The sequence below is a fragment of the Phaeoacremonium minimum genome (genome assembly GCF_000392275.1).
Source record: "Phaeoacremonium minimum UCRPA7 unplaced genomic scaffold PA7_03_scaffold_413, whole genome shotgun sequence".
NCBI lineage: Eukaryota > Fungi > Ascomycota > Sordariomycetes > Togniniales > Togniniaceae > Phaeoacremonium > Phaeoacremonium minimum.
Genome location: NW_006921315.1, coordinates 435,216 through 449,745, shown reverse-complemented (window position 1 = coordinate 449,745; position 14,530 = coordinate 435,216). Strand labels below are relative to the sequence as shown.

Here is a 14,530-nt window from a genome sequence, read left to right as displayed (position 1 = left end):
CTGCTTCCGTTGGTCTGTTCTTGAATGGGATGCCGAAGACCATGTCCATCGAATCGTCTTTTGACCAGTGCTGCCGCGGCTAGGGCTAGCTGCTGGCCTGTAATGCGCTGCTCGTCCACGTAATCGCGCACGCGATGCCATAGAGACCCCGAGACGCGCGCCGTCAATGATGTGCCGCGGCCGTTTCGTTTCCAAGGTATGCAGGTTGTGTTTGTAGAACGCCGTCGAGATACTTTTCCCAGAATGCCAGAGAGCAGGCCGGCGCGATGCTGTTCCATATTGCCGTCTCGTGGTACTTCTGAAAGTCGAGCGGGAGCGTCTCGGAGCGGTAGACCATGCCAACCTCCGTCAGCAATAGGGCGAGTACGGTGTAATCGCAGACAATCTGGCTCCACACGCCACGATGGTGTCCTTGCTAAAGACCACACGGACTGACGGAGAAGACTCGAGCGCAAAAGGCGTGTTCAGCTCAAGCCATACGTCGTTAGACTCTAGCTTTTGTGCTGTCGGGGGATGGGAGGCCAGTACACGCTCCAAGCCACGCTTTCGATGGTGAAACGTAGCGGCTGCGAAAGATCTCGTAACGTTCGAGCACTTGGTTCCATGCCTCGATGAGCGTCTGTTGATTCACCAGCCCTGAATCGTATATACAGACGAAGCTTACATTGAACGAGGCCAGTCTATGATACCAGCTATACCTGTGCTACCAATGCTGTTCTGTGGGTGACGGCCTGTGTCTTTGCAGCTCGTGTTATGGTACCGGAGATATAGGGTCTGAGTTCTGCTGCCGAAGATTATCAATTTCTTGGGCAAGATGACAAAGCGTCGGGAGCTCAATGACCATTCGAAGATTCACAGGAACGCCGAACTCGGTCTTGATCATAGAGACGAGGCGTAATTGTCGTAATGAATGGCCTACTAGGTCTGTGAAGCTTGAGCTTGTTTTTATGATTGTTGATAACACTGGCCCATATATCTGCAAGCTTTTTTTCCGTTGCTGTCTCGAACATGTTTTCCGTACTGAAGTTAATGTTGTCGGCTTCAGCTTTGGATACAGCCTTGCTGTCAATCTTGCCTGTCCCAGTCGTGGGCAATTGGTCGACACACAAGATATATCAAGGCACGGCATACACCGGCAGGGCAGCCGCGAACATCAACAGTACTTGGGCCTTAGTTGGAGTGGGTCTTCCCAACGTCACGAGCATTTATGCCTACCGGCCATCTTTATAGGCTATTGGGAAGACGGTCACCAGCCCAAAAGACTATCAAACAGATGCTGCTCGGCAGAGTATCGGAATTTCCAACAGTGGCTCCTTTACGCCAAACGTGCCTAGAGGGTTCAACGCCGTTGAGTTGAGTATCCTACTGGGGGTAGCCCGTTGTTCCAGCCATTTGATGAGGAGGATAGTGGCATCTCTGGGTATGGGTGGGCTTATCGGGGCCAATGTAGGCCTAAGCGAGCCCGGAGAGGTTTACCTAGTCCTGCAACCCCTGGAGCACCGCCGAGCACGTGCATTCGTCTGTCTTGGGACAAACGAAGCCTCCGCGGCAGAGACGGGATCGGCAGATGTGTCTCAAGTGGTAGCTTGGTTTGGGGAAAATACGATACTGAGAATAGGGTGGTCTTGTGTTCTATGGTCTGTATAGGCATTTTGATCTTGCTGGTACTAACTGGACTGTTTGATGACTGGCTCTGACAGGGTACAAAACACATCACATGGCCCGTCTGATCTACATAAGCCTTCACACTAAAAAGCCATAACATTTTTGAATAATTAACTCGTGATGGAGTAGATGCCGAATACATTGCGATTTGTTAGATTATGAGAGTGAAGACTCTGCTTCATCTATGAAGCTTTCTTGCAAGTGGAATGGCGCTGCCTATGTCATGAATGTGAAGGAGGCATACGCGATGCAAAAGTGTCTATTCTTACTTAGTCTTTTTGAGTGCCAAGACTGTACTGGGGCTAAAATATAAGCTTTCAGAGCTCTTCAATAGTTCTTTAATGAATGTATCTGAACTCCGGGTGCAGGTGGCCGAGTGTAGCGACCTTTTCATGTGGAGCTTCCAGGCGGTAATCGCGGCCAGAACTCGCTCGGTGCTTATTCTCCTTCATTTGGTAAGCTACGAGACCCAGAGCAGCCACAACAACCGAAGCTGCAGAAGCTGTATTGAGGCTGTTTCCAATCCGGTAGCCAGTCTTCGCATCAGTATTAAGATAGCTCCAAGTAGCCACGATCGAACCTAGTAATCATCTTAGTGAACGTAACTCTATGACAAGATGTGTTGGCCGGAAGACTTACCGATGTTGGCAATGGCTGAGACCGCTCCATTTGAGACATTACGTATCGTGTCCGGGGCAGCGTTAGCCAGCGTCCAGCTGACAGTCAGCGTCCCAAAGCTGTATCCTCCAGCAGTGTTGAGGAAGATCGCAGCGTAACGAGCCTGCACATTCTTTGAGGCTAACCAGATGGAATAACCGATAATGTTGAGCATCGCCGCACAGGCGATGGCATAGCCGTGCTTACGCGTCTTCATACTAATGTATGCAACACCCAACGCAAACACCATGCCTACAAGGGGCGGCGGTACCGACAGCAACTGAATCCCCACAGTAGAGCGGTCTGGGTAGTTGAGCCTCAGGATGGTGACGGTGAAGATAGATAAGCCTTGTACGGTTATCTGGTTGCAGGTATACATCCAGGCACCCACCAGGACATTGACATTAAATACGCCGCGCTTAATGAGGCCCCAAGTGATACGCTCCTTGTGCTCGACAATAGCCGGTTGGTCATGAAATATACGGGCCATGGCAAGGGCACGTTCCTCTTCATTGAAAATGCGAGTCTTGGAGGGATCGGCAGGGAAGAGGTAGAGGGATATGATACCAACGCCGGTGGTAATGATTCTAGACTAGGGCATCAGCAAGAGAATTGCAAAGTTTAGGGTTCACCAACCCTTCAACTAGGAAGATGTTCCTCCACGAATCGATGTTTCCGATGCTGTGCAATGACAGCAATCCTGAGGCAAGTAACCCGCCAAAAGCGCTAGACAACCCAGCTGCACCAAGCATAAAGAAAGAAATACGTGTAGTGACTTCGCTTCGGCGATAATAGCGCGACACGACATAGCTGAGGCCTGGGAATTGGAAAGATTCGGAAAGACCGAGAAGTAGTCTAATGGCAAAGAAGCTCGCCTGATTGTGTATGAATGCGGTGCAAAGAGTGACGATGCCGAAGGCAATACAGCTCAGCGGAAGCACGAGAAACCCATATTTTTTGACACACAGAGAGGCTGGGATGTCAACGAAGAAATAGATGCCATAATAGAGGCAAGCGCCAATGTTAAAGCCATACGTCCCTAATCCCAAGTCTTTCTCTATGCCTGCGACCTTTGCATTGCCCAAGTTGGTTCGATCAAGGAATGTAAAGAAGTACATAAGGAAGATCATGGGCAATACGCGCAAGTCCTGCTTGCGGACAAGCTGATTCTCGGACACGGTGTCGATGACATAGCTATGTGCTGCTTCTGCGTCGACGAGGCCCCCTGGCTGCTCTCCTGCAAGAACAGAGGGAACTTTCTGGGACTGACTGATGGAATCCGACATTGTAAGGTTGGGTTGTGGCACGTGCACTTGTTCGGGGGACAGAAAAAAGATGCATCGCAACGGCAAATATAAGAGGGGATATATACTCTTGAGCCGAATCCCAGCTGATCATTTACCATGCTGTCTGGGCATCAGGAGGGAGGGCCAGAGATAAGCCAATTCGCACTAGATTCGATGTGAAATACGACGTGCAAGACCCGTCTTCGCCAAGCAGAGCCTTACGTTAGACGCCAAGCACAGTGTAGTGACTTAGCCTGGATTGCGGAACGGCGGAATTGATAAAGGAATCTAATATATGTGCGGAAGGGCTTATCAGCGCAGCACAGTTTCTATCAAGCTCGTTGTAGGAATGAGCTTAGCGGCTTCTGTCTGGCCGTAGCCTGCAGCTGCACTGGATGCATCGGCTCGACAGCACTGCCGAGCTTGACGCAGACCTTACTCATGGGAGATGCGAGAACTCATTGCCATTGGCCGTCTCTTCAAACTTTCGGCACCAATGCAGGAGGCATTGTGGCCGGAATAAGAAACGCTGTCTTCGGCATCAAGTATGACGAGTGTGATCTTAAATGAATAAATAATGTAGTGCAGCTGTGCATGAACACTGAACTAGCGTATTCTGAAATGAACTGAACCCTTAAGGTTTAGTTAGTTGCAATAGGAATGGAGACCCGGTTATCAGTAGCCTATCTGTAGAAAAGGCTCCTCGCAGCCGGGACATAGTGTCTCGATCGGAAAGGTGGATTCGAAGGCGCGGAACATTCCTATTTAGCTAAGCGATGATGCACCACGTAGCGGAGCCTGCTTCAGGCATGCAATTGCAGAGTTTAGAAAGGATTCCGCCTTGGCTTAGAATTGTCTATTAGGAGACAAGGAGAGCTGACTGCTTCTCTTTCTTCTCATGTGCCAGTCTTGAGCTACAAGATCAGTGATTTATGCCAGAAGCGATTACTAGAAACTTAAGCTCGAGATTGCTTTTAGACACAGGGCACTAAAATCCAAAATATGCGGTTCAGCGTGGGAAGCCCAGGCCAGAAATCAAGTAGCCAATCTTGCAAATCAAGCTCTTCACGGGATCTCTCTCACGATATTACATGGGAAGTGTCCGATTCACGTCTATCCATGGAACGTATCAAACTTGTCAAATGATAACATCCAAAGACTCGCTCCGGAAAGGAGGTAGCTACACGGCCTTCCTTTGATTCAGCCGCATGAACCCCCAAATGCCGCTCTGTGGCGTGCTCAAGAGGTACAGGAACCAATTCGGTGTGCTTTGTTGTGAAAGATCACAGAAGCAGAAAATCGGTCCAATGATACCTTTGAACCTTGCGCTCTAACCCGGAAAATAAATTAGTGCCATCAAGGGCTCCGACAACTCAGCCTCTAAGCTACTCACACAAACACACAAGAAGACGAGAAGGATACTATATGCCATTTCAATGCTCAAGGTCTCACGATAGAGCAACAACGAGACACATTTCGTCATTGCAAAGTCAGCACTTACAATTTCAGGTCAAAGATGCGTTAGATTGAGAATGAGATCTCCAGCTCGCACATGCCAAGGACACGACCAAAAGTTTGTCTGCACAAAGTGCATTCCGAATGACCGCCCAAAAAATGGTCGCCATCTGCAAGTCACTTTTATTCAGCTCCCTCTCAGTGATGTGTATCTCGACTAGATACTGTAATTGAGCCAGGCTGAAGTTTTGGAATGATGTTGTTGACTTGAATGTGAATTGTATCTTGAACTTGTTGGGCAGTATCACATGCAAGTTCGAGAGAAAAGAAGAGTTGATAGGAAAGTGACTTCCATTTTCATCTCAGTGCAGTGTTGTATATGCCCAAATTATCAGATGTTCCAAAAGACATTGTTGATATTATTCGCACCCCATTCTTCTGGCAGCTCTACTGTCCAATCCATGTTGAGCTCTGCCAACCCCGGGAGCGAACCTGGCGGAGATTCAGAGCCTGCCGAAAATGGATAGTCTTGTTGCAGGTCGATGAAGGTGGTTTCCAGGGGAGGATCATTCACTTTCGATGACGCACTCCTTGTCGCTGAGTATATCCCATCACCCCGCCTCGGTTGGTGAACCGCATTGCAACTCGTCTGTTGACTCTTGTCAGATCCCAGAACGTCGATTCGTTGCAAGAGTCCGGCTTCAATCAGTGGCCGCTCCATCCCAGTTAATCGTTTCCATAGCCTCCGCGATGCTCGCGATGACTTTCTATATGCATTCGCGAGCGACAGCGCTCTTGTGAAATTGCGAGTGATGGAATGAGCAAATTCATCGGATAGAACAGTCGAGAGACTAAGACGGTTCTGCTCAACATACGCGATAATGAGAAACATGAGGGCGCAAGACGTAGCTAGGATATGATGAAAGTAAGGATGATGCCTGCGGTAGATGTCCGTAGTCTTGTCTAGCACGTGAATCATATCGATACTTGCTGTGATGAGGTTGAGCCCAGGTTGAATGTTCCTCCGACTAGCCGCTGTGGAAGTGGTTGAGAAGAAGAAAGGGCGGAGTAGCAACTTGCGTACGGCATTGGCTCGGAGGTGAAGAAGGATTGCCCAAGCAGGAGGGAAGCTAGAAGGTGGTTGGTCGACGGCAATTCGCTCGAAGTTATAACTGCCCACCACCTTCTTCCGCCATTGTTCAATCTGAAAATTCATGATGTCGAACTGATCGTCGTCGTCGTAGCTACCTCCTTTTGCAACTCGAGAGCTCGGTTCGCTGAATTTGTCGCTTATGATAATAAACGACATCATCCCTTTGAGGTAAGGGGTTTTGACCTAGACACTGTTGTATTAGAGCTAATCCTGCCGGCTATCTTGAACATATCGGGATTGGGTAGAGCATCTCGATACGTACTAGGGATCCAATTTCTAGGTCAAAGTCAATATTAGAAAAATTGGTTGGGAGTCCTGTCGCAGCACTCCACTGTCGATCCAGGACAATGACACTGGATGCAACAACGGTGTACTCAGCCAACTGCTGACCCGTACCTAGGGTATGCCTTGCGACGTCCTGGTTGTGTAGACCAAGTTCCATCAAGACACGCCCAGCCAATCCACACATGCGCCATGCATATTGTAGTGTGTTTCTGTAAAAGCTAAAGATGCCCTGGTATCATTAGTCACTTCTTCCCTAATGAACATTTCTGTTGGCATGGTACGTCACCTACCACCAACAGCATGATCACCACATTCTTGGTGCTGGGGTTTTGGCCCATGATCTTTGCATTAATTAGGTCCTGGCACCCAGCGTATATCTTATCTCTCATATTGGCGTGGTCGGAATCCGGAGAGGTGAGCTCGATGCACAGTGCAATTGCCATGGAGAGATTGACGACTAGCATGTTATGCTCATCTGCGGATGAAAGATCATGAGGTATTTGTCCATCCGGCCATGTATACCACTGCTTAACTTGCTTGACCAGCATGTCCACGTCTAGAATTGGATGGTACTCGCCGATAACTTCTTGGTATACGAGCAATAATCGAACGGCTTCACGCATAGTGAAGTAATCTCGAAATTGTAGGAGCTTCTGGAAAGTCGGTGACTTCGGACCTCGGTGCTGTGACGATGTATCATTGACCCCCTCAATATCGCTCACCTCTTCATCGTCCGTTTCGATTTCGTCGATACTAGCCAGCTGCTCACTATTCTGAGCTGGCTTCGAAAAGTTTCCCGTGCGCAATTTCATCTGTGCCATATTCAAACTGAAGTCGGGGCTCGTTGGACCGTAAAATTTGCTCCCCGACCCAGATTCAGCCATTGTGTTGCCGATCAAGGCTGTCGGCGACGCATGGTTGGGCCTGGATATTCTTCTTCCTGTATTGTATGACATATCAGGAGAGCCTCCGCTCGCTTCGGATCCAACGACAATGGTGCTACTTGATGCCTCAGAATGCGCATGTGCTGCATTGTTTCCGTGATTGTTCCGTCTCATTTGTGTCTCGAGGCTGTTGATTTGGCCCTGTAGACTGGCCACCAGCTGTTCGAGAGAACCCAACGCTCTAACGCTGTTAGTCTCTGTATATAACCTGAAGGCACCATATAGGAGGGTTGCTGGTGCGGATATGCTCACGTGGGTTCCCAAGATGGCGCAGCTGGTCTCGCATTGGGGCTTGTGCTGTTGTCTATGTTCGTCGAACCGGAACGCCACTCACCCGCTTGAGAAGAAAAATGACAAGCTTGATTGCGGGCCACGCAATACTCGCATGGCTGGCGCCCACAGCACTTTCCTTTGCGCTTTCTACAGGCATCGCAGGCCCGAGCCGCATAGGCCATCCTTCGCTTTCCTGGCTCAGCGTCTCTCCTTGCTCCAGGGCGTTTGACCCCTCGCGCATATACGCCATCCATCTTCCCAGAGTCGACCGAAAGATGCTTCTACAGCTGCTAAGACAAGGAAAGTCTAACGAACTTTTGTTTTGCAGAAAGAGAAGAAGGCGAAGCGGAGAACATCGTTGTGCATATCAGTCAAGATAAGGGAATCTTAGATCGGTGCGGTTGACACTATCTGATTGGTCAATGGCATACACTATATCTGCCCAGGTGGGCGGTGCGATGGGGTAGTCCAAGATAAGGTGCGGCTAGTGCACGTTCTCGGGTTTCTGACAACCATTCTTGGGAGGATTTCTACTACATTGAATGACTCTAGTAATACTATGTAGACTCAGCACATAAAAATCTCTATTGAAAGTCTACTTTTCATTCTCTTCTTGCCACAAGAGTCTTGGAGTAGGCAAGGTTAGGCTCGTGATCTGAGAAGCCGTTACTTGAAACAGAGCTTCTTTAGGCACAGAGGATAATCAAAAGGTATGTTTTTATTAGAACATGACGGCGCCCTAGTCTGTAGTAGAAGTCCGAGAGACATATTTTGTTGACGACAAAAGTTGATCGTTATCTAAGCTACGATCCAAACGGAGTGTTGTCCGCCAAGGAGCCAAGACCTCGGCCAATGTCAGAGCATACGAAAGTTCGCCTTGATCAATATCGTTCAGTTCAAACAGAGAAAGCGTGGCAATCTTTGCCCCTGGAAAAGATAAGGAGACTTCGTCTGACGAGAGTGCATTTCATCAACCGAAATTAGCTTTACTGTACAGATAACGGCCATCAAAATATGGACCATTCTTTCGGAATTTCCTATCCGTTCCGAACGTAGCCGCGCTCGGTCCGTAACGCTTAGTGCATTGGCAAAGCAGTCGCCTCGGTCCGGTGGTAGCTACAACAGAGACTAGAAATACATCCACATCCCCAATAGGAAGGGTTTGGATACGGGGCATCCGGGGAAGCGTAGAAGCGCTCTTCCAGAGCAGACAGAGGTTGGAGAGGTCCGGCCCACTTTTTTATGCAAGATGTAGAACTGTTGCACCTGGTTGTAAATTGCAGCGGTGCACCGACTCAAGGCCATGGTCTCATTACTATCAAGGGGCGAGGTAGATATTCAAAATCATGCTTAACCAGCATGCTATGAATGTGGAGCAAACATTTATCGCAAAGGAAGAATAGAGTTATTTCATAAGACATTACGCATTGGGCTGTGTAGGCCTGCTTAGCATGCACACGTCAGATCTCTATTTCAACGAAGCGAAACCATTCATGCGTAATCTTCCATTGAGATACCGCATTTGGCCATTTGCTTGCTTATTTGTGTTGCCATTCATATAGCAATAGAGAGCAACTCATCGAAACATATTGTTCGTTTGTTTTATGCTCAAAATATCTTCTATTTCCGTGGCTAAATGCAGTGTGCATCGGATCCGGCCAATCTAATATTGCTGGATCACACAAGCAATTGGAACCCTATTACCCTGGCCCAACTAAAGGAGGTATATTCCATAGTTCCCCTCTATCTCCTCCTACAAGTATCCCAATGCCACTACCGGTGATGTTTTCAGCAGCCTCCAGAAGCCATGTCTTCGTCTTAACGAAGTCAGTACACAAATTTGCAACATGCTAATGATCAAGCTCCTTCCTGCCATCGACGAGCACAGGAGATTATGACTCCATCCAAGTAATAGACTTAGTATACAGAAACTCATCCAGTCCTTGGTAGCCGTTAAATCGACCGAAACCACTCTTCTTGACTCCACCGTGTGGCAGAGCAAATTCATCATGAACCGTCATAGAGTTGATATGAACTGCACCGGAATCCAGTGCCTCAGCGACACGGAAAGCAGCTCCCAAGTCTTCTGTAAATATTGACGCAGCCAGGCCATATTCGGTATCATTTGCCAGTTCCAATGCTTCCTCCTCCTTTTCGAAGGTATAGAGAGAGACGCTGGGTCCAAATGATTCACCCCCATAGATGTCCATACTCTTATCAACATTCGTCAAAACTACCGGCCGCATCTTGGTCTCGACGCTCTCCTCGAGATCACCCAGGTTGTTGAAGCAGTCCAGAGCCTTGGCACCCTTAGATAGAGCGTTTTCAATCAAAGCCCGGTTACGTTTGGCGGACTGAGCCGTGACAAGAACTGGTGTGTTTTCCGGAGATCCAAACATTCGATTGATGGCTTGGGTAAGAGCAGTTCGAAATTCATCTGCTATAGATGAATGCACGAGAATGCGTTCAGTCGACATGCAAATCTGGCCGGCCTGTACAAATAGTCAGCCCAAGTCTCTTCCGTTGTAGCCGATACTCCTGATCTTACGTTGATTATAGCACCTGTAGCGCAGCATGCAGCCGCCTTTTCCAAATCCGCGCCCTTCAAGACGATCGCGCTGGCTTTTCCGCCGAGTTCCATGAGAACAGGCTTCAGGTGCTTCCCGGCGGTCGCGGCAATCATGCTTCCTATCTTAGTGCTTCCAGTGAAGTTGATCTTCGTCATGTATGGATGGGCAATTAATTGCTCAGTCACGGCACTTGCGTCTGAAGGGCGGCTGAAGATCAGGTTCAAACATCCATCTGGGAGACCGGCTTCTCTAAAAACATCGACAATTGCCCAATAGCAGTGTGGCGACAGCTCGCTGCCCTTGAGAATGGCCGTGTTGCCTGTTGCCAACGCGAAGGTGACAGAGCGGAGACCAAGGTGATAAGGGGCATTCCTAGTTTGGACATGTCAGAGGCCACAGAACATATCTCTTGCTGGAATACCCCAAACTTACCAGGGAGCAATCCCAAGGTTGACTCCGTACGGCCGCTTCACCACCATTGCGCGCATGCCATCATGGATTGAATCTGGGACAGAACCCGTAACTGCACCGGCGATACGACCGGCCGTATCCTTCAGCCCTTCTATCGCTAAGCCGAGAATAAATTCCTGATAGCCCTCGTTTGCTCCAATTTCATGATGCATGTATTCGCCGAGTTCTTGCTTCCGCTTCTCAATTATAGAAGCAGCACGGAGAAAAATATCCCGACGATAGGTTGCCTTGGTTTTCCCCCATGTGGCGAAAGCCTTCTGCGCAGCTACGATAGCATCGTCGATATGTTGTGAAGACGCTGACGAACAGGTCCAAACTTCTTTGCCAGTAAGGGGACTAATCACGGGGAAGGAAATCGTACTCGGAATTTCTTTTCCGTTGATGATCAGGGGGATACACTTCTGAAAAGACGCTGGCTGAGCCATGCTGTAGCTACGAGATGGCTGAGTGCGTGAGAGAAAGTTTACAAAACACGCCCCCCTAAGTCGTGAACTCTACACGTGCTGGAAACAGTGCACATTATAAGTTAGCTCTTTTGGCGGGACCGAAAACCAAAAACAGGCTCTCTGAGCGCGCACCGAGTTAGCTTCCAGATAAGCTAGGATTGTTGTCTAATTCATTAGGTGGCGCCCCAAACATCGCTTTCCACACTGTCGCCCAGCAAAATACCCCTCCATTTGACTTACCTTGGATGAGCATGAAGCTAGTGTGGCACGGAAAAGCCGTGCTGCTTCGTAGGGCAGCATCGGAAACGGCCGGAGAAGCGCCTGGTGTCCGGAACGGAATGATGCCTGAACCACTAGAGCCCAGATTCTCCTGGCTAAGGAGCTTCCGGGTTGGATAGCCTCAAATTAGAAGTCCTAAAGGCGCCATTGACTTTTCTTATCAATCTTAACCCCAAACGTCTATCTAGGTCAGATCCGCAATCCCTACACTTGCATGACGATGCTGAAGGGCCAGCCGAACTCCAAGCAAGCCACGCTCCATGGAGTTCACGTATTCCACCTTTCCTGATGAACAGGAGATATATGAATGACACTGCTTGAAATGATAAATATGATGGACTGTACAAAGGCACAATTTTGTGTCCTAAAATCATCCATTCATCTCATCTTGATGGTAATAATCTAGTAAGTTGAGCGATCAAAGCTTGACAGCCATCAAGTATTGTTCCCGGAGAACATCACTATATTTTTGATATATCTACACATGGCCGTGGCTATGCCGGCTGCTTTGATCTACTCTAATGGTATGTCCAGTGTGAATACTGGCATATGGCAACTACTTCACCATGATCCTGCGAGGCGAACCTCGAGGATTGCAGACAATCCATTTTTGACATGCTCTATCGCATCTGGTAGCATCTGGTTCAGCTCCTCTACCGTAGCAGCTACTCCAGCCCATGCCTTTCCACCAGCAGCTGCCTTTGCAATGCCAGAGTAGTCAGGGGTAGGGTCAAAGGAGATATTTAGATCCTTGTTGGACACTGCAGATCCGTATCCTGTGGGGTGTACAAGCTCTAGAGAATTGCGAGGGGCATTCCATCCTTCGACGACATATTAGCTTTAGATCTGAGTCTTGGACCTGGACCATCAAGTACTCACCCTTGTTGCTTAGTACCACAGTCAATGTCGGTAATTCGTACCGCCTGGCAATCCAATACACGGTGCCGGGTACACCGAACATGTATGTGCCGTCTCCCACAATCTCAGTTACAAAACTCCCTTTGCCTTGACCACCGGCTAGCCAGTCCGACGCAAGTTTGACGCCGATCGTAGCACCGCCAGACCAACCAAGTCCCCCTCCGCCGGCATTGATCAGGTGTCCTGGCTCATCGACCTGGAGCTGCTGGTAGACAAAAGGGGCATTGGTGACGGTTTCTAGGCACCAGATGGTGTCTTTGGGGCAGGTCTTACGCAGTTGCCCACAGAGATATGATGTGCTTGGCGACGTAGAAGTGTCCTCAGGCTGAGCGGCCAGCTTGGCTAGGTTATCAAGACGTTGTTTATGTTCATCAGCCAATGCCTGCCAACGAGAAGTGTATGGCTCCTGTTTGGCCAACTCTGCATATCTAGAAGACTGGGCGATGTGTGTGTTCAGCTGCCGCAGGGCTGTCTCAGAGTCGGCGCGATACCTAGAGGAAGCGGGGATGTAATGGAGCGGCATGTTTGACTTGAGCGGATCCACGTCGATATGGACAATTTTGACATCCGCTCGTGTTTTGCATTGTGTGGGAATCCATGGTACGTCGCAATCAAGAATCAGAATGACATCTGCCTGCTCGATTTTTGGATGGCGACCAATTCCTACACCCAGTGAGGCTCGGTGACTGAATGGGAAGCAAACATCACTTCCTAGAGTATCTAGCACCTGCACGCCCGGGATGGCCTCGACAAGTTGGACAAGCTGAGGAACGCTGGCGTGGTTCCGCCCAGAGTAGCCTGTGATGATCAACGGTGAGGTAGCCTCAACTAAGAGTTCGACGATGGGTTCGACCGCTTGGGGTGGCAGTCCAGTTGGAGCGACATTCTGCCAGACGGTCGGATCAAGAGAGTAGGAGGGGATCTCTTCTTCCATCACTTCGCGCGCGCCAACCATGTAGACGGGGCCTTTGGGATCACTCGTCGCAAATTGAAGAGCGCGGTTGAGCAGCTGCTTGATGTTCTTACCGGTCTTGAATTCGCCACTGTACCGGCAAAACTGCGAGACGATCTGCTTTTGGTCGGGAGCATCCTGCAGCCAGTGAATATACTCTGTCCGAGAACCGCGCATCTCGCCCTCCAGAGTAAATGGCGAAAGCCCAGCAAAGATGAAGACAGGACATCTCGCTACGGAGGCGTTGTGCAAAGCACAGCCAAGCATCTGAGTCCCCACGTCGACATGGACCAAAACACATTGAGGCTTCCCAGTGAGGCGTGCAAATCCATCTGCCATGCACATGGCCACCATCTGTCGTATGTTTTAGAATCTGAGACTCCACAAGAACTCCGTAAGAAAATGGGGCCTGGCTTGGACTGTTACCTACTTCATGAGGACAGGTTATGATGCGAGGGAAGTTGACTCCTTTCAGAGAAGCGCCATGGGCGAGCGCTTCCATAATCGCCGGGTGATCTGAGCCAAGATTGGCGAAGACATGGCTTATTCCTGCCTAGCATCATGAGCCACCCCAGTTAGACAGACTCGTGACACAGGAAAACGAAAGACTTGGGCGCACTCACCTCGTAAAGGCCTTCAAAAAAGGCAAAAGATGCCGAGTACTTTTCTCTGGCATAGATACTGTTGTTAGTGTTGACGTTCCATTTCGTGGGTTAGGGTTAAGGGGTTTCAGGGGGTGGAGTGTTATCATTCTCCCAGGCTTCCCCCCCTTTCCCCTTTTTTGAGCGACATAGGGATTATGTACTTACGGTCGACTCATAATGCGAGCGAACCAAATTGCAGTGATGAGGGAGCATGCAGGTGACGGCTCTCAATGAGCCGATAGCAGTATATCTAACAATCGGGAAGATATGCTCAGATAACTCTAGCCAAGTGCAAAATCTGGCATCGTGCCCCTAGGCGCCTTTTCGCACAGTTGCCAATCTCTCTCCAGCGTAGTGGTGTTAGTGGCCCCTCGGAGAGTGACTTAGCGTTCGGAACGTTCCTAAGGTGGATCTTGCTGGGTTTGCTTGGCGCGTTCAAGTCGCCTGTGAGTTAGTACAGTACCAACCCGCCAAAAAGGCGTACCATGTTATCGGACGACGAAGCTTCATCTTCAAAGCAATTCAATCAAGA

General features: G+C 49.4%; 3 protein-coding genes across 3 annotated transcripts; all 3 read right to left on the bottom strand.

Moving 5' to 3' along the window:
• Positions 1-2,003: 2,003 nt before the first annotated feature.
• On the bottom strand, positions 2,004-3,608 carry UCRPA7_5469 (putative major facilitator superfamily transporter protein; the record flags this gene model as incomplete). Its single annotated transcript, XM_007918016.1, has 3 exons — positions 2,004-2,245; positions 2,305-2,909; positions 3,358-3,608. 3 exons carry the CDS (start codon positions 3,606-3,608, stop codon positions 2,004-2,006), a joined length of 1,098 nt encoding a protein of 365 aa, XP_007916207.1.
• A 6,002-nt stretch (positions 3,609-9,610) lies between these two features.
• Positions 9,611-10,776, bottom strand: UCRPA7_5468 (putative aldehyde dehydrogenase family protein; the record flags this gene model as incomplete). Its single annotated transcript, XM_007918015.1, has 3 exons — positions 9,611-10,210; positions 10,267-10,660; positions 10,721-10,776. The coding sequence occupies 3 exons, from the start codon at positions 10,774-10,776 to the stop codon at positions 9,611-9,613; spliced, it is 1,050 nt and encodes a 349-aa protein (XP_007916206.1).
• Positions 10,777-12,045: 1,269 nt separating this feature from the next.
• On the bottom strand, positions 12,046-13,531 carry UCRPA7_5467 (putative acetolactate synthase protein; the record flags this gene model as incomplete). Its single annotated transcript, XM_007918014.1, has 2 exons — positions 12,046-12,305; positions 12,364-13,531. 2 exons carry the CDS (start codon positions 13,529-13,531, stop codon positions 12,046-12,048), a joined length of 1,428 nt encoding a protein of 475 aa, XP_007916205.1.
• Between the last annotated feature and the right edge of the window lie 999 nt (positions 13,532-14,530).